We start from the raw sequence: 16,813 nt of genomic DNA, 5'->3' as shown, positions 1-16,813 counted from the left end.
GGCATCGGGAGCGCGCGCGCGTGTCCAGTTAGTAGCCGCGGCCCACGTCAATGTCCAACAATGCATTACAACGAGGCTACAGTCATGGGTACGCAGGTACATGTAGCCTACGCAATCTCCGATGGCTTGTGGACGATCTTTGTCTCCGAGGCCAGACGGATTGCCCAAGTAAGTTCGTAGCTCTTTGCGGCGTCTTCAAACGTGCTGAGAATATTGGGCTCTGGGCCGTCCTCGATCGTATCGATAAACCCCGAGATTTCCGAGAAGAACGGGTCGTCTTCATTATACTGAATGCGTTCCTCGTCGCTGCTTCCCGGCCGGCGGACGAACAGCGTCGGGTTCTGATACGGGTCCGTGAGACGGAGGAGGTATCCGTCCGCCCAGACCTCGAGCTCGCAAAAGTACTGGTCGCCCTGGAGGGACACCGAGTGCTGGAACGTGCCGACGGCTCCGTTCGTGTACTTCCACACAGCAGAGGTGATGCGGGGGATACGGTCGTCTTCGGCAATCTTGGCCTCGTCGACGGGAATCTTGGAGAGCTTGCCGGGGGCTTCGTACCATTCCACAGCGTGGGCCGAGACAGAGTCCATGTCGACGTCGCCGCCAAAGTAGCGAGACAGGTCGCAGAAGTGCGTGCCCTGCTCGATGACGGGACCCATGTCGATCGACTTGGTCCACCACGCGGGCTTGGCGATGGCCTCGTAGGCGCACGACTGGGGTCAGCGTAGGCGGTGGAAAAAACGCAAGGAGGGATTTCTCCCTGGTACTCACGTAACGCGCGTTCGTCGCCATGACGGTAAGGTTGTTCTCGTGCAGAATCTGCTTCATGCGCTGCACGCAACGGAGGTAGCGGAGCATGTACCCGACCGACACAATGTTGCCGTTGGTAAGCAAGCTCCGCGCAACCGTCTTGGCGCTTTCGACGGGACACGTGCCGACCGGCTTCTCGATAAAGTAGGGCACGCGAGGAAAGTACTTGATAAGGGTCAGTTCTAGGTCTGTGCCCTTGGTCGTGCCGCCACGGTACGCGGGGGGGCAACCGACAATAATGGCATGGGGCGGCGGAAGCTTGTGGGCCACCAGAGCAGTGTGGTAGTCCTCGAGCGTCTTGTAGAACTTGCAGTTTTCGTATGCGCTGCGTACAAAGCTCTTGCACTTATCCTCGACGACCTGGGCCGCACGCTCGAGGTTGGGGTCAATGAGGGCCGTGACCTTGAGGCGGGGACCGAGTTTGTGCTCGAGGCGGAACGAGTGGCTGGGTTAGGATTGATAGGGACTCTGACTCACTTCCACGGACCCTCGGCCGAGCCAAACATGATATTCTGGGGTTAGTTGTGTGTGACATGTGGGGCGCGCCAAACTCACGCCAGCGCCAATCATGACAATGTTAAAGTCGGCTCCGGGCTCTGGCGGGGGATACCTGTTGTCAGCGGCGCCGGAAGACATACACGCACGAGCTCATGTCACGCGGCGTTTCGGGGTCGAAGGCGGGCTCGTCGTCGACGGCGTTGTCAATGGACACGGCTGAGGTGTCGCCGAGCTGCAACGACGTCATGGCGAGCACCTCGGTCCATGGGGTGGACGAGCGTCGGCGGCGGGCAGGCCTGGTGCCGTCCGCGGGGGCGGCGGCGGCGGCCTGGGTGGCAGGGGCAGTGGTAGTGTCGGCCATCCTTTTGCGATATGGAGGGGATGGGAATGGGGATGCAAACAGTTTGTTGGGGCGGTTTATGTATGAGTGTGTTGTCGAGTCGAGGAAGATTCTTCTTGTTAGTGAGTGTTATGATGTTACACGTGACGTGTCTGGGAGTCTGTTGAATTGCATCACTAAAGAGAAAGCGAGCATTCAAGGCCCGGCCCCGAAACGGATATAATGATGTCATGTTGAATTCTGTTCCATTTCTGTGGGAAAGCGCAGTAGACGATCAGAGACATCTCGCCCCGCCATCCAGCCAATCGCCTTCTATTCAACAATCTCACACCAAAGGCACCCGCCGGCAGTCGACACAAGGGAGAGGCCCGCCATGAATGAATGAGATCCCTACTGCAACAGTCGTCTTTGTATTTGGTATTCTCCCCACAACGTCGAAAGCAACCCAGTCCAAACTCTTTGCATTACTCGCCATCGCCATCTCTACAAATCACGCCCCCCCGCCCGCCTGAGACACCTCACACGTCCCACTGCTGGTTGGTGTTGCCAGGGACACACTCCCACATCTGTACGGGCTTGGTCGCGTCGCCGTCAGTCACGTCGAGACACAGGTTGTGGCCGTCGAGACGGATCGTGCCGTCGGGGTGGTACCGCCATTGCTGCTGCCATGCGCCGTCGTAGCATTGCCACATGTGGGGTTTGACGCCGTTGCCGGGGTCTGTGTGAGCGGGGGGGAGGGGGGGAGGGGGGGGGGGGGGGGGGAGAAAGGGGGAGAGGGGGAGGGGACGTGGGGGGTGCGGTAGAGCCATCCAAGCCATCCATCCACACTCACAAAGCGTGCTGTCCATACACCGCAGCGGGCCCTGGTTGATATTGCCCTCCACGTTCCAGCCCGGGTTACAGTATCGAAAGTAGTTTGTTCCGCTAGAGTCAGCTATCAATCCCAATCCCCCCTCACATCTGGATCTGGTCGCCATTACGCGTGCCCCCCGGCCCGCCGCCGGCACAGGCCATGAGCGTGCGCCGGTCGGTACCGTGGCGCCAGAGGACGGTCGCTGGGCGGGGGACGATAGTGTCGGGAATCGCGGCGAGGGAGAGGGGGATGAGCAAGGCGAGGGAGAGGGGGGTGAGCATGGTGAACATGGAGACAATGGAAGAGGATGCGGGCTTATATGGACAACCAGGCCTGTACATGGCGGGATCATGGTGCCGAGTAGACGTTGGAATATCCTTTCGTGGCCTCTTCCACTTGGTGGTGCGGAATGTGCGGGGTACGGAATGCAGAATGTAACCACCTGTGACGTAGTACTAGTAGTACCCAAACTCAAATTCACATTCACATTCCAACTGCATTGTCATTGTCCTAATGTCCTCATATCTTGGTCTCGGTCTCTGACTTGGGCTCGGTCTCTCGCCTGTCTACGCACTGTCGTCAGCCTGCCCTCCCACTCTCTCACAGGTCCCACTGCTGGTTCCGGTTGCCAGCACTGCACGTCCACATCTGCACCTTCTTGGTCGCGTCGCCGTCCGTCACGTCCAGACAGAGGTTGCGGCCATCGAGACGCACCGTGCCGTCAGAGTGGTACCGCCACTTCTGCTGCGGCACATTGTAGCATTCCCACATATGCGGCTGCACGCCATTCCCCGGGCTGAGCGTCGCGTCGATACAGCGCTCAGGCGAACCCACCGAGGTGATGTGGTCGCCGAACACACCCCACGTGGGATTGCAGTAGCGGAGGTACTCTGTGGCGCTGGGGTCAGTGCTTTGTGCTTCCTTCAAGTACACTCACAGAGTAAGCTTGTCGCCATTCCGCGCACCGACGTAGGGCCCTCCGCCGCAGGTCACGAGTGTCTTGCGGTCGGCACCGTAGCGCCAGAGGATACGCTTCATCTCCGCGCGGGTGAGGAGGCGGCCTTCGTCTGCCGTGGCGGCCACGAGGGAAGCGAGGCAAGTGATTGCGAGAGGGAGAGTGAGCATGGTGGGGTGGGGGTGGGAGATGGTGGTGGGGGTGGGAGGTGGGATATGAGAGATGATGTACTGCGAGGATAGTGTGAAGATATAGTGCTGGACGCAGGCAGTGTTTCAACGCCAATGCTTCTGCCTTCTCCCGGCGGAACTGGGAGCTGCCAGCTGCCGGCTGCCGGCTGCCGGCTGCCCGCTCTAACGCTACACGCTTCCGACTTGGCCTCCTCTGGCAGCTCCGGCGGGAGAAGCAGTCCATTTCCACAGCCATGCTTATGCTCAGCACAGCTTTGGAGATTTGGTTCTGCCTGCTCTGATAACTGCAAGTTCGGCCGACCGCGTTCCAGTTGCATTTGCAGTTCCAGTGCAGTTGCAGGGCGCAGGGTCCACAACCACACCGGGATTGCAGCCAAAAAAACTACACCGTAAGGGAGTCGAACCCCTGCCGCGTCGATGGCAACGACGCATGATACCGTTTCACCAACGGTGTTTTTGGATGATATTTTGGGGACGACTACATCAATCATATTGTGCGACTGATTCCATAAGAGTTTCTTGGAGACTGTTGTGACTTATGCTTCCTTGTACCAATCGCGCGCGAACCCTGTCGCCGGTAAAGTTCTACGGCGGGAGCGGCGTGGCGTGTTTCAGAGAGTGGGTGGACGAGATGGAGAACTATTCCAGTGCAAGTATATAAATTGCTGTACTGGCGCAACGGTGTCGGGTCACAGCAGTCTCCAGCCACACGCCGTTCCCCAAGTCGGGTTACGACCAAGGACTCTGAAGCGGCCACGGTACTTGTCCACCCTGAGCCCAACACGCAGACTCCATGATCCATTTCCACTGCTTACTACCTGGGACCCGGGCCGGGATGCCAGTGTTTACAACCTGGGCCCAGGCCGGCATGCCACTGCTTACAACCTGGGACTCGGGCCGGGATGCTTTGGAATACTCTGCCTTGTAACCTGCGACCCAGCCTGTAGCCGCCACTTTTCCTTATCGTAAGTTGCCGGCCAAACGCCATTCTTGCCCGGGGCGAGGATCCCATTCGGGTCCAGCGTATCCTTGATGCTCTCCGAGAGTTTCATAAGCGCATGGTCGTTGAACGAGTACGTCGACGCAATCTGGTCCATGAGTGCGAGGTGGGTACGGTACTCTCCCCAACCATTCGCCGCACACTCATCAATAAGTGTCCGGACGACCGCTAACGCTCGCGCCCGTTCCTCGGGCTTGGTACGGTCATACACCACACATACGATGTGGTGCATCTCGCGCATGCCGATGATGAAGTCGACAATGACATCGAAGCCCGCCTCGACGAGCCGGCGCTTTGTGATTTGGAATTGGCGGGTGGCTGCTTCGCCACGAACCTCGGCAATTGGCGAGAAGAAGAAATGCGCTCCGTTCGGCACCCAGTCGACCCACTTGAGTTCGTCGTACGTCGGTATACCCCGCATCGTCTTTGCCCGAATATCCAATACGCCTGGGGTCGGCTTTCCATCTTCGTGGAGATGGAATTTGGCTCCGGGGATTTGGGAGAATGAACCGTGGATGGCGCCCCAGAGAGCATTGCGGATCGGCTCAGGACCGTATAGCGCGCCGTAGAAGATCCAGCGCCCAAGACCCAACTTTGTCTGAATCCCATCCAGTTCATCGTCGTTTAACGGCCGCGTGACGCCGGGACAGAACGACTCTTTGTCCCCCAACACCGCAGCGTCCATGAGAAGACTGCGGATCGTCGCGGCGTTCTGGATGACCATGGTGATGCGGAGCTGGCGGATCGTCTCGACAATAGCGGGCAGGTCGTCCTCGCGCTCAAACGTGATCGAGTACGCCTGGTACCCACCCGGATTGGGCATCAGCCACATTCCCACTGCTGTCAGTTTAAAATAGGCGAGAACCCACTCTTGGTGACAATGCCATAGTTGCTCTGTGAGAAGATACCGTCATGGTACGGCCCAAAGCCGTAGTTGAACAGTTGCCAGCAACGGTTGGGGCTCTGCTGGTCCGGCGCGCCGGTTGCCCCGGGCTCGGGGAGCGCGCCCATGCCAGTCCGCACGAGCTCGCCGTTGGGCAAGACAATCTCCATCCCGCAGTGCATCATAAAGTGGTCCCCGTACGGCGAGTATCCCACCCCTCGCTCGATCGTGTTCCCAATCACACTCCCGCCTTCCGTCAGCGCTATTAGAACCAAACTCACCGCCAAGGTCCGGAACGTCGATCCACAGCTTGTCCTCGAGGCCCTTGGATACCAGGTGGTCATACAGGCTCTGGAACGTGACACCGGGTTCGAGGAGGCAGTACGCGTCCGCCTCGTTAACCTCTAGCACGCGGTTCATGTGTCTGCCCATATCGATGCCCACCGATCCTGGGACGCGTGGTGCAGGCCCGCCATATCCAATATTCCGGCCGATGGAGAAGGGCCACACGGGGACTTTGAACTCGTTGCTGATCCGCATTAGGGCCTGTACCTCTGCGACGTTGCGGGGCGCTACCACGGCCGAGGACACAAAGTAATCCTTGTCTAGCACCGGATACATGTCGTGTTCCTTGGCCGGGTCCATGTAATCGTCCTTTGTGAACTGGTCGGGACCGGTGATAACCTCGACATTGTCGTTACCGACGACGCCGCGGGCCGCCGCGACGTATGCCGCGAACGTGTCCTTGCTGATGCCCGGTGGGAGGGTGAGGGGCGTCATTGTGCCTGGTGCGACATGGCCATTGTTCAGTCTCGGTTTCTTATATGTTGCCTTGATCAGTTAAGGGAAGCTGGGAGTGGATTGCCCACTGGAAATGGCATGTGACAGCGGCGTTTAATGTAACTGGTATTCCCCGCTGCTGCATTCTGCTAGTTGAGTCGCCGCCGTACATTCCCGTTAGCTGATCATTGCTTCGTAAGGCGGGGTCCGTGAGATGGGCGTGGTCGGCGTGAGGGACGACGCTGGCGGTGACGGCCCGCTGTGAGATGTTTAGGCGGCATGTCAAGGGTCGTGGCGCGGGGGCTGGGTATGCTCAGCCACTGCGCCAGCTTGACCGCCGAGTCGGGTAACAAGGCGGGGTGGCCCCGCAAATGATAACGAGATTGCCGATTACCCGGTCACATGATTCCCAACACGTGACTTGGTAATACCGTGATAAACAGTTGTGTGTGGGAACTCGTCGCGAATGATTTGTCATTCAGTCGGGCCCGCCGTTCCATCTCTGAGGCTCGAGCTGCAGCGCTGGTATGTCGAACCCGGTTGCGTGTCAGATGACCAAAGGGCAATGGCGCCCGATAGCGGTAATCGTTAAAAGCCATCCGCCCACCCACCCACCCACCCACCCAAACCCGCCCAAATGTCCCTCTCAGGCAAAGTCGCTATTGTGACGGTATGTCTCTCCTCGACCACGCTAATAGCAGGGTGGAGCATCTGGCATTGGTCTGGGGATTGTCCAAGCCTTCCTCGCCGCCGACATCAAGGGCATAACAGTCGTGGACCGCCAGTCCGCCCTCGCGCTCGCCTCCGACGACAGGGTATTGTCTATCTGCGGCGACGTCTCTGTCGAAGGCACCGCCGAGGAATACACGGCCGCAACAATCGAGAAGTGGGGCCAAGTCGATATCGTCGTCCTCAACGCTGGGATCGAAGGAAACTGGCACATGCTGCACGAAACGCCTATGGCAGAGTACGACCAAGTCATGGCCGTCAACGCTCGCGGGGGTGAGTTTTTATGCAACAGAGCTGACCAGTCTTCATCGGACTCAAACATGGATTGAAGGCGTTCCTCGCCTCCCCAAGTGGCGGGAGGGGATGTTCGGCCATTGTCATCTCGTCCGTTGCGGGATTACAAGGCGTGCCCCTCATCAGTCCTTATACTGCGTCCAAGTTTGCCGTGCGTGGAATGGCGTGCATCGCGTCTCAAGAATATGGCAAGTTTGGGATCCGGGTAAACGCCATCTGTCCCGGATTTATCGAGACGCCATTCTCGATGAAACATCCCGAATTGTTGGATGCTATGAAGGAAAAAGCTAGCCTCCAGCGACTGGGAAGTCCGAAACATATCGCCGACGCAGCCGTCTTCCTCGCTAGCGACGCGGGCGAGTTCTGTACCGGCTCGACGCTCAAGGTTGATGGCGGGATCACGAATTGGTGCTAACCAGAGCATGTACAGTATGTGTACTGCCTCAGCGTAGTGTGTGAGTCGAGGGAGGATACACCAGAGTACGCTTTCATGAGGGGAGGCATATTTGATACATAGATGGCATCGCCGAAATCTACTACGCGTCAGATAGTCCTGTCGCTCCTTTTCATCGTGAGACTGCGAATCGCCATCGCTCGTGGAATCCGCTTGGGAAGGCTTGCTACATGTACTGTACGTCTCGTGTCAACACCACCCCGGGCGGTGCGCCGTTGGGATATGGTTCAACCACTCGTCGCCCTTCGCAACGTTGGGGAAATTGACTTGCACGCTCGGTGACGCCCATGGGAGCACAGCCACACACTCATCGCCGAGAACGCCCCTCCGCACCAGAGACCGGGTAGTTGCAACTTCACGAAGGATGCAAGCCACCGCCTCTTTCTCAATAACCGCGTCGGCGAGGTCCATTACCTTTGGAGCCCGAGAGAGACCCCTGGTGCCCGGCTGCGGCTGTGTCATGAGATCGCTGACGATGGCAGCCGGGTGCATGTCGCCATACAACCACCCGACGATGGAGTGGAATAGCTCGGGCGGACTGACACCCTGCAGCGCCTCGGGAATGGGGAGGATCACGTTCGTCTGCAGTCAGCGACATTCCGGATTGACGTACTAGGACAAGGCCGCGGCGGAAACGGCTGAACATGGCCGTCTGATCGTGAGGTGTACCCGGAACCATGCGCTCAATTTGCTGGGCAGTGTGCGACGCTGCGTCCACAAAGATACGTCTAAGGTTAGATCAATTAGACAGTTACTGTTACTAACCCTTGACCGAAAGGGTTTTCGGCGCGCTCGCGCGCGAGGATATCCAAGCCTTCCAACATGAGATTGTCGGTGACAAAAGTATCGAAAGCACAGGGCCGCAACGACGGAGGATCCGACAACGACGCAGTCGCCACGAGACACAGGTACACCTGGACGTGTTCCGGAAACCTGGGGTCAGTGCAAGTGGGACAGGATGTACGCACGTCGTAGGGTCGCCGTCCAGGTCGAACACCCCTTCTCATTCCGGCATGGCGGCCGTTCTCTTCAAAAGCTCCTTGGACACCACCATCGCGTCGCCCGATACGATCAGAGAAGGCATCAAGTAATGGAGAGGATAAAGCGTGCGGTAGCGTAGCTTTGTGCGTGGCTTTGTAGCTTTGGGAGCCACGTCCATGGCCGTGCGGGTGTCAATCCTGAGTGAGACATCTCGTCGACCCAACCCCGGCCCACGCGCCATCCGGGGTGTCATTCCCCAGTCTCCACTGACTGAATTGGCACGACGCGACACGGCAGGATCATGGACATGTCGAGCTAAACAAGCCAGGAAGACATTAAACGGAGGCTAGCACGAGGGGCCGACGGGATCTCCAACGGCCATCGGCATCTCGAGTTTGCGCTTGTTGACAACTGTCATCTCGATCAGGCCACAGGCACAACGGCCGTCCCGATAACCTAAACGAGATTGACGCCCCATCCTTGTTCCGTTTCGCAACTAAACTTCGGGGTTTGGAACGCGGCTTTGGATCCATCATAGCACTACATGATCTCGATACAAGTACAGCTGGCCCCATAGCGCAGCCACGTTATGCACAGATCGCTCACAATGCACCATGAACCACGCTGCATAGAGTCTGCATACGATGAAACTTCTGATCAATGACTATTGGTATCCCCTGTTCCTGTCCCTCCTCCCCTCCCCCCTCTCCCTCTCCCCCTCCCCCCTCCCCCCTCCCCCCCTCCCCTCCTCTAATCCAACCCCTTAGACAGTTTGGCCGACCGGCACGGTCTCGACGTGGACGAACGAAGCCTTGTTGCTGGCCCGAGGCTGGGCGGGGCTGGAAGAGAGGACCCTCTTCCGGCGCTCGGCCTTGGCCTTGGCTGTGAACGTCCAGTCCTTCTCCGCCTGGGCACCAAGAGGCTTGGCGGGAACAGCCATGAACTCGGAAAAGTACGTCTCGAGCTCGGCCGTGTCCTCAAGGTCGCAGACCATGCCGACGTATCCGTCAGGGCGGACAACAACGATGGCACCGTGCTTAGGATCGATGCCGTACTTGTCGTATGCGTGCCCGTGGCCGCGGTGGTAGGTCTCGCAGTCGGCGTAGATCTTGTCGTAGTCAAAGGGCGGGTAGAGGGCGGGAGCCGGGAAATCCTGCATGTCGATTTCCTCGCGGGTGTTCGAGTGGATGGTGATGACCTCGAACAGACCGTCACGCTTGCAGTCTGAAGGGGTGAGGCGCGAAACGAACGACTCGGACGAATCGAGGTAAGCAGCGAAGCGCTCGATACGGTCCATCTGGGCTGGGTTGGCGGCGTTACCCGCAAAGAGGAGAACACGGAAAGAGCCATTCATGTACAGGAGGTCACCGAGCTGCATGGCCAGGCCCTCGGAGTGGCGGCAGACCTGCTCCGACTTGAAGCGACAGCCGACGGCGATGTTCTTGGCGAGGTCCGAGTGGCTGGCAACCTTGTTGCCATTCTTGCCCGTCTTGGCAACGATGATACTCTCGTCATAGTCGACAGCCGTACCCGAGGTGAAGAGGCCGTTCCTTATGAACGCCTCCTTGAACTCGTCCATGGAGACGCACGAGCCGTCAAGCACGTCCTTGGCAGGCTTGCCCGAGAAGAGACGGGAGAACTTGTGGTCAAAGTCGATAAGGGCCTGAGCGAAGGGTTGGCGCTCCGACTCGTATGTTTTGAGGAGCGAGCGCTTGGCGCGCTTGGTGAGGACCATACCGAGCTTCCACCCGAGGTTCCATGTGTCCATCATCGAAGCGTTCATGCCTTGACCGGCCTTGGGGGAGTGAGTGTGGCAGGCGTCACCGGCAATAAAGGCACGCTCGGCGACACTGTACTTGTCGGCAACACGCTGACCGATGTGGTACGCTGTGAACCAGTCCATGCGCGAGTAGTTGAGATAGTATGGCGCCATGATCTTGCGAGCCGAGTCGACAATCTTCTCGGGCGTGAACTGTGAGCGGTCGACACGACCACCCTGGTCCGCACGCTCCTGCATCTGGATGTAGAAACGGACAAGCTTGTCCTCACGGGGGATGATCATGACGGAGCCGCTCTCAGCAGAGTGGATGGCACAGCGCGCACGCACGTCAGGGAAGTCGGTCTCGGGGACAATGTCGACCACGCCCCAGATGTAGTCGGTCTGTTCGCCGACCATGTTCAAGCCGAGGTTGCGGCGGACCCACGAACGGCCACCGTCGCACCCAATCACGTACTTTGCGTGCACAGTCTCAAGGAGGCCAGCTTCAGTGCCCTCTGGCAACCGGTACTCGGCATCGTCATCCTCAGCGGTGGTAAGGGTGGTTCGGAACAGACCGTTGCTGACCTTGTGGCCAAACTGCAACGGCTCAGCCTCGTCCTCGGCGAGGTAGCGAAGCTTGACGGTGACGGGGTATGCGTCGGGGTCGTCAGCCTTGCTCTCGTCGACCTCGATTGACTCGGGCAGGATAGGGCGTTCGACGTTGATACGGCCGTTGGAAACCTCATGAATAGAGTCGAGGAAGTGTCGCTCAATCATACCCTGGTGCAGAACACACTGGTTATAACGCGACACACCCGGGATCGTGTCCGGGAAGCGATCGGTACGATGGATCATGCCGTTCTCGTCAGGGTTGTAGAGGTTGATGGTAGTCATGTCGTTGGCGGCCTCGTAGATCTGGCCCATGCCGAGGTTCTTGAGGCACTCGAGTGTGCGAGGCTGCAACCCGTCGGCCTGACCGGTGAAGACCTTGGTCGAGCGCTTGTCGATGATGCGGACTTTGAGGTTGGGGTCCTGGCCCACAAACTCGGCGAGGGTACGCGCGGCCATGAGGCCCGCCGGCCCGGCACCGATGATGAGGACCTGATGTCAGCAGGTTGCAAACAGCAGACAGCAAACAGGATGGTGATTGACTTACGTCGCAGTTGGACTCGATCTTCCTAGCCATTGTGATGTAGGGGTTGGAGAAGATTGTGGGGAGTCAAGCCAGTCAACCTGCTATTTTAAGGTATTGTTCTGGCATTCAGTTCCAGTGGACTGTGAGGGTGACCGGAATGGATCGAGACCCTCACACTGCCCACAGTAAGTGACTGATCCTCACGCTACGTGTGTGAACGTGTCAACATGGAGTTCGGTATCGTACCAAGGAAACCGAGAACGCTCGGAACTGCCGACTGTTGACGCTTGGTGTGAGTGACATTGACATTCCAATCCCAATTACTACGAGGAGGGGTTTCCGCACAGCGGCTTTCGGTATGAAGATGATAAGGGTAGTGATCGGAGGGGGCCCCGGGACCCCGTATACTCCGGGCCCGGACCTGGGCACGCGGGGAGGGCCCCATTTGTCCATTCGCCGAGTGATAGCAGCCGCTGCTAATCTTGGAATAGCCGGGTGGTGGTGTGACTGTGGCTGAGTGGCTGGGTATCCCAGAACAAAGGAACTTGAGCGGGGCACGGCTCTAAATCCGCATCGCAAGCCGAACCCCGCCATCGGCAGTCCCGATGTCTCACATCCCACAAGGTCAGAGCGCATGTACGGAAAGAATACGATGCCTCGGGGCCCCCGAAGGAACAAAGGAGTGTCAGCCGGCTGTGAGTGTGGGCTGCGGGGCCAACCAGGATCACCTGAGGAGTAGACGCGTGCTGACATTTGTAGTCGTGGGTTCAAGGATCGGAATCGCTCGAGGTACGGAACCCGCTCTGCAAAAGCGGAGGTTGCAGAGCCCGGTGGTCACTCGGTATTGACGAATGCAAGCCCCGCGGGGGTGAGATGGGGGAATGTGGCGTCCCAAGGCGGCCCAAGGCTTGCCAGACATGCAGACGTTACTATATTAAAAGTCAACACTGAGACATGGTTGATCCCATTGACCCCAACTCCACACCCACCATGTCCAATCCAGACTACGCCGCCTACACCAAGACTGTGTAAGGTTACTCATACTGGTTGGCGCTTACAACTAGTATCGACTCGATTGGCCCTGGTGCCAGCCCGCGGGCCAAGGTCGTGTTCCCGATCCTCATCAAGCACTTGCACGCGTTCATGGTCGAGGCTGACATCTCGACCGAGGAGCTTCTGGCCGCATGCGACATGCTCGTTGGTGCCGGCAAGGTATCTGATGAGCGCCGCAACGAAGTGTTGCTGGTGAGCGACACGCTCGGATGCGAGAGTCTGTGCGATACCCTCGACTCTGCTCGTGCTGCCAGGGCTGCCGACAAGGCCGCGGCCGGCGGGGCGGACCCGGACAGCCCCGAGGCCATTGGCTGCTCAGCCATCATTGGCCCCTTCTACCGCACCGGCGTCCCCGAGCAGCCGAACGGTACCTCAATCATCCGCCACCCCGAGCCCAACGCTCCCTATACCTTTATGCACGGCACGATCTTTGGTTCGGACGGCAAGCCGCTGCCTGACGCGTTGGTCGACATCTGGCACGACGCCCCCGATGGACTGTACGACGCCCAGACGCCCGAAAAGCCCGAGTATCACTGCCGAGGTCGCTTCCGCACCGACAAGGACGGCAAGTGGAGCGCCATCATCCTCAAGCCCACACCTTACCCCATCCCTTACGACCACCAGGCTGGCGACATGCTCAAGTTGATGGACCGCCACCCGTTCCGCCCCGCACACGTCCACCTTTGGATCCACCACCCCAAGCACCGCTCGTTTGTCACCCAAATATTCAACTCGGACTCCGAGTACCTCAAGGACGACGCCGTGTTCGCCGTCAAAGACAACCTCATTGTCGAGTACAAGCCCATCTCAAAGGACTACAAGCAGCCCCACGGAATCGACGGCGAGGTCATCTACGAGCTCAAGCAGGACTTCCGCCTCCCGGCCGCTGTCTAAGCAGCGCGAGTGCCAGGCCTGTAAACAACCGTGGAGGAGTGGAGGAGTGGAGGAGTGGAGGAGTGGAGGAGTGGAGGAGTGGAAGAGTGGAGGAGTGGAAGAGTGGAAGGGTGCGAGTTGATGGTGGAATGTGAGGAGGAAAAGTGCGGGAGTGAGACAGACAGAGCGTATGGGGCGTATGGGGTGAGGAACGGAAGCGAGGAGTGCGCGGAGGAGGAGTGGGAAGGGCGATGGGAGTGCGCAGGCGATGGGAGTGAGAAGCGTCATGTAGCAGCTGGTACAGAAGTGATTAGGCATCTGATGAAGTTAGGCACCTTGTATTCTGCCTGATGCTGGTTTGACCGGCTGTCTGACTGACGCTTGAACGTGAACGTACATTATGACCAACCTAGCTGCTGATAGAACAGGAGATCATCCCCAGGCTCCATCAGGCTCCATCATCCGCATCAAGAGTGAGGTTGTCCAGTTCCATCTCCGTAGCGAGAGCCCGCTACCTGCCACCAAATCACAGTTGATCCCCCAAGGCCCAAGGCCATCTCACCACTCAGGCCACGTATGCTAAGGCCATCTCACCACTCAGGCCGCGTATGCTAAGAGCCTTGATTCCGATCCAACTCACCGCTTTCGAGGCCGAAGAATGCATCATCGGTAACTCTGAATCAGATGTTCATGGGCCCATGTTGGCACGTTTCATATTCTGTACCTCTCCTTGGTGAGATTCTGACGTAACACCACGCGTCGACGCGTTCCTCCGCACCCCTCCTTCGTGTCATGTCATCTCAACTCAACTTGTCAACAACACAACCAACCATGCCCGCGCCAGACGGCTCAATCGCCGTCGACGAGGAAACAGACTTGACGCTGCTCACGCAGCACCTAGTCAAGACCAACAGCTTAAGCCAGCGCATGACCGGTATCCTCTTCCAATTAGACGGCCGCCTCTCCCGTCTCGACAAGAGCATCGCGCCGCTCGGAATCCGCCAGATGACCCGCCAACAGGCCAACATTGACGCCGTTCTCGAAGCCCTTGCCCCCGGTTCCTCTATTCCGCCGCTCTCACCAGCCATATCAGTCACGGCACCCCTACGACCGCCCGTCGAGCGCGGCGGTTCAACCAACACTGTGAACAGCGAGCGCATCCTCGCCATCCCATCCGCCTCCGCTCTAACCACCTCCCCAGCCCGGCCCTCACCTTCCCTCCCATCCACCAGTCCCCAGTCGCCGCCAGTCTCGGTCATGGACCGCACCCGCGCCGTGCCCCGAACCGACATCGTCCCTAGATGGCAGGAGAGTACCACTCCGCCTGCAGCCGTACGTGATGACCCGCTCGCTACCGGAAACGAGCGGGCAGTTATTGCGCGCGGGCCAGATATAATGAGTCTCAAGGAGTATTTTGGTGCGCTCAAGGCCGTCATTGGCGACCTGGAGCCGATGTACCAGGGTCTACAGGAAGGCCGGGGTGGGACGCGCGAGCAGAAGGTTGCGGAATTGGTGAGTGTGGGGTGTTTGGGTGAGCGAGGAAGGCAGCGAGGCCGAGGAAGGTGCGAGAGTGGCCAAAGCGATTGCGCCGATGAGAGCGGTTGGGCTGATGACCACGGGCAAGCAAGAGGCCCAACGCTGATCGCAGTCCGCCCTCCTCGAAGATGGCTTCAGCCGCCTCGTCGAGCTGCTCATTTCGCGTGTCAAAGAGACCATGCCGCGCCCGTTCGATCCTGAGCATTTGATAGCATCGGCACCTCAGCCGGTGACGACGTATTACTCGGGTTTGTCGAGTGTCAAGGCGCTCTCGACAGGCCTTGTCGCGCTTGTCGAGCCAGCGCAGCCCACGCCACGCGCCACCGAGATCTTCACCCCGATGTTAGGCAGAGCGATCAACGCGCTGGGTGACATCCGCGGGGACTGGCTGCGCCGTTCCCTCGCCCCGCTCGCGCATCAGGTCGAGGAAGCGCCGGCCACATGGAACGGACTTGACGGCGACAAGGTTCGCCTCGCCGTGCGCCTGTGGGACGCTTACCTCGTCGCCTGCGACGCCGAGGTGGAGGTCGCGCGGACCATGCTACCTGGCGCCGCCGGCGAGCGGCTGGTCGACGTGACGATCCCACACGGTGCGGCTCTCCTCTCGTCAACCATGGGCTCCGTCATTTCCTCGTTCAAGCGCAACCTTAGCGACAGCACTTTGATTCTCCTCAACATCTACGATGGCCTCTCCTCACTTGCACCGCGGTATGACGCAGGGATAGCCAGAATCCTCTCCGAAGACGTGCCGGAGGTGCGTACCGCCTTGCGATCCCAGCTGGCCGCGATGCGTGCCCTCGCCCTTCGCTCTTTCCCCGAGCGCCTCGCCGACATCCGCGCCCCTCCACGCTCCCCACCAAGTTCGACACAGATCGACGACACGACACACGTGACGCTCACGTACCTCGAACAGCTGCCCGTGTTTGGCAGCCTTGCCGAGACACTGCTCAGGTCGACAGGACACGGGGAACGCGCGTGGCTCATGGGTGGAGCTGCGCCAAGTGGTGCCACCAACGCACAAGAGGAAGGAGGGATAGTCAACCTTTACGCCGCGGACGTGCTGGGCACTCTTATTGGCGCCCTCGAGGGACGGGCCAAGGGCATGCGCAAACCGGTCGGCGCGGCGTACCTCCTCAACAACCGTGAGTCAGCGCGAGGCCAACAACCTTGCACCAATCGAGTGACGCTTTCGCTAACCCCAGTGTCGCACATTAGAAACACCACGTCGTCATTCAATGCCGACATCATCGGTCCGGCGGCGGAAGATATGCTCAATAAACACTTCCGCGAGGCAAAGAAGTGAGTCGGTGTTCTCCTCCTCTATCCCTTCTCCGCCTTTCTCGACGCTGACCCCAGCTCGTACCTCTCTGAATGGGCGCTCCTCGTCCAGCTCCTCTCGCACACGGCCGAGAAGCGCTTCAACGTCGGCAGCGCCGACAAGCAGAGCACAAAGGAGGCTGCAGCGTCCTTCTTCGACCGCCTCGCCGAGCTCGAGATGGTGTGCCGCCAGCACCCGCTCTCGCGACAGGATCCCGAGTTACGCGAGCGCATGGGGAACGAGGTCGCCGACTTTGTGCGCCAGGGTTACACGGGCTTCTGGACCAAGGCCCATTCCAAGGGGTATGACAAGTACCTCCGCCAGACCCCCGACGAGCTGTCCCGTCGCGTGCAGAACGTCTTCCGATAGAT

The 16,813-nt window shown here is 59.2% G+C and overlaps 9 protein-coding genes across 9 annotated transcripts; 3 read left to right on the top strand and 6 right to left on the bottom strand.

Annotated features, from left to right (window-relative positions):
• Window positions 1-107: 107 nt before the first annotated feature.
• On the bottom strand, window positions 108-1,669 carry CcaverHIS019_0705630 (uncharacterized protein; the record flags this gene model as incomplete). The annotated part of the gene is made up of 5 exons (XM_060604009.1): window positions 108-713; window positions 772-1,255; window positions 1,288-1,322; window positions 1,366-1,420; window positions 1,455-1,669. The coding sequence occupies 5 exons, from the start codon at window positions 1,667-1,669 to the stop codon at window positions 108-110; spliced, it is 1,395 nt and encodes a 464-aa protein (XP_060460247.1).
• Window positions 1,670-2,166: 497 nt separating this feature from the next.
• CcaverHIS019_0705620 (uncharacterized protein) lies at window positions 2,167-2,782 on the bottom strand (the record flags this gene model as incomplete). The annotated part of the gene is made up of 3 exons (XM_060604008.1): window positions 2,167-2,366; window positions 2,481-2,572; window positions 2,607-2,782. 3 exons carry the CDS (start codon window positions 2,780-2,782, stop codon window positions 2,167-2,169), a joined length of 468 nt encoding a protein of 155 aa, XP_060460246.1.
• Window positions 2,783-3,067: 285 nt separating this feature from the next.
• Window positions 3,068-3,626, bottom strand: CcaverHIS019_0705610 (uncharacterized protein; the record flags this gene model as incomplete). Its single annotated transcript, XM_060604007.1, has 3 exons — window positions 3,068-3,074; window positions 3,106-3,399; window positions 3,439-3,626. 3 exons carry the CDS (start codon window positions 3,624-3,626, stop codon window positions 3,068-3,070), a joined length of 489 nt encoding a protein of 162 aa, XP_060460245.1.
• Window positions 3,627-4,525: 899 nt separating this feature from the next.
• On the bottom strand, window positions 4,526-6,310 carry CcaverHIS019_0705600 (uncharacterized protein; the record flags this gene model as incomplete). The annotated part of the gene is made up of 3 exons (XM_060604006.1): window positions 4,526-5,484; window positions 5,517-5,780; window positions 5,812-6,310. 3 exons carry the CDS (start codon window positions 6,308-6,310, stop codon window positions 4,526-4,528), a joined length of 1,722 nt encoding a protein of 573 aa, XP_060460244.1.
• Window positions 6,311-6,947: 637 nt separating this feature from the next.
• On the top strand, window positions 6,948-7,748 carry CcaverHIS019_0705590 (uncharacterized protein; the record flags this gene model as incomplete). Its single annotated transcript, XM_060604005.1, has 3 exons — window positions 6,948-6,980; window positions 7,012-7,312; window positions 7,342-7,748. The coding sequence occupies 3 exons, from the start codon at window positions 6,948-6,950 to the stop codon at window positions 7,746-7,748; spliced, it is 741 nt and encodes a 246-aa protein (XP_060460243.1).
• Window positions 7,749-7,976: 228 nt separating this feature from the next.
• CcaverHIS019_0705580 (uncharacterized protein) lies at window positions 7,977-8,611 on the bottom strand (the record flags this gene model as incomplete). The annotated part of the gene is made up of 3 exons (XM_060604004.1): window positions 7,977-8,369; window positions 8,401-8,515; window positions 8,553-8,611. The coding sequence occupies 3 exons, from the start codon at window positions 8,609-8,611 to the stop codon at window positions 7,977-7,979; spliced, it is 567 nt and encodes a 188-aa protein (XP_060460242.1).
• A 920-nt stretch (window positions 8,612-9,531) lies between these two features.
• On the bottom strand, window positions 9,532-11,713 carry CcaverHIS019_0705570 (uncharacterized protein; the record flags this gene model as incomplete). Its single annotated transcript, XM_060604003.1, has 2 exons — window positions 9,532-11,628; window positions 11,684-11,713. The coding sequence occupies 2 exons, from the start codon at window positions 11,711-11,713 to the stop codon at window positions 9,532-9,534; spliced, it is 2,127 nt and encodes a 708-aa protein (XP_060460241.1).
• Window positions 11,714-12,652: 939 nt separating this feature from the next.
• Window positions 12,653-13,609, top strand: HQD2 (uncharacterized protein; the record flags this gene model as incomplete). Its single annotated transcript, XM_060604002.1, has 2 exons — window positions 12,653-12,690; window positions 12,727-13,609. The coding sequence occupies 2 exons, from the start codon at window positions 12,653-12,655 to the stop codon at window positions 13,607-13,609; spliced, it is 921 nt and encodes a 306-aa protein (XP_060460240.1).
• An 810-nt stretch (window positions 13,610-14,419) lies between these two features.
• On the top strand, window positions 14,420-16,811 carry EXO70 (uncharacterized protein; the record flags this gene model as incomplete). Its single annotated transcript, XM_060604001.1, has 4 exons — window positions 14,420-15,100; window positions 15,237-16,266; window positions 16,327-16,423; window positions 16,481-16,811. 4 exons carry the CDS (start codon window positions 14,420-14,422, stop codon window positions 16,809-16,811), a joined length of 2,139 nt encoding a protein of 712 aa, XP_060460239.1.
• Between the last annotated feature and the right edge of the window lie 2 nt (window positions 16,812-16,813).

Source organism: Cutaneotrichosporon cavernicola (assembly GCF_030864355.1).
Source record: "Cutaneotrichosporon cavernicola HIS019 DNA, chromosome: 7b".
Lineage (NCBI taxonomy): Eukaryota > Fungi > Basidiomycota > Tremellomycetes > Trichosporonales > Trichosporonaceae > Cutaneotrichosporon > Cutaneotrichosporon cavernicola.
This window is presented reverse-complemented; position numbering and strand designations above follow the sequence as displayed.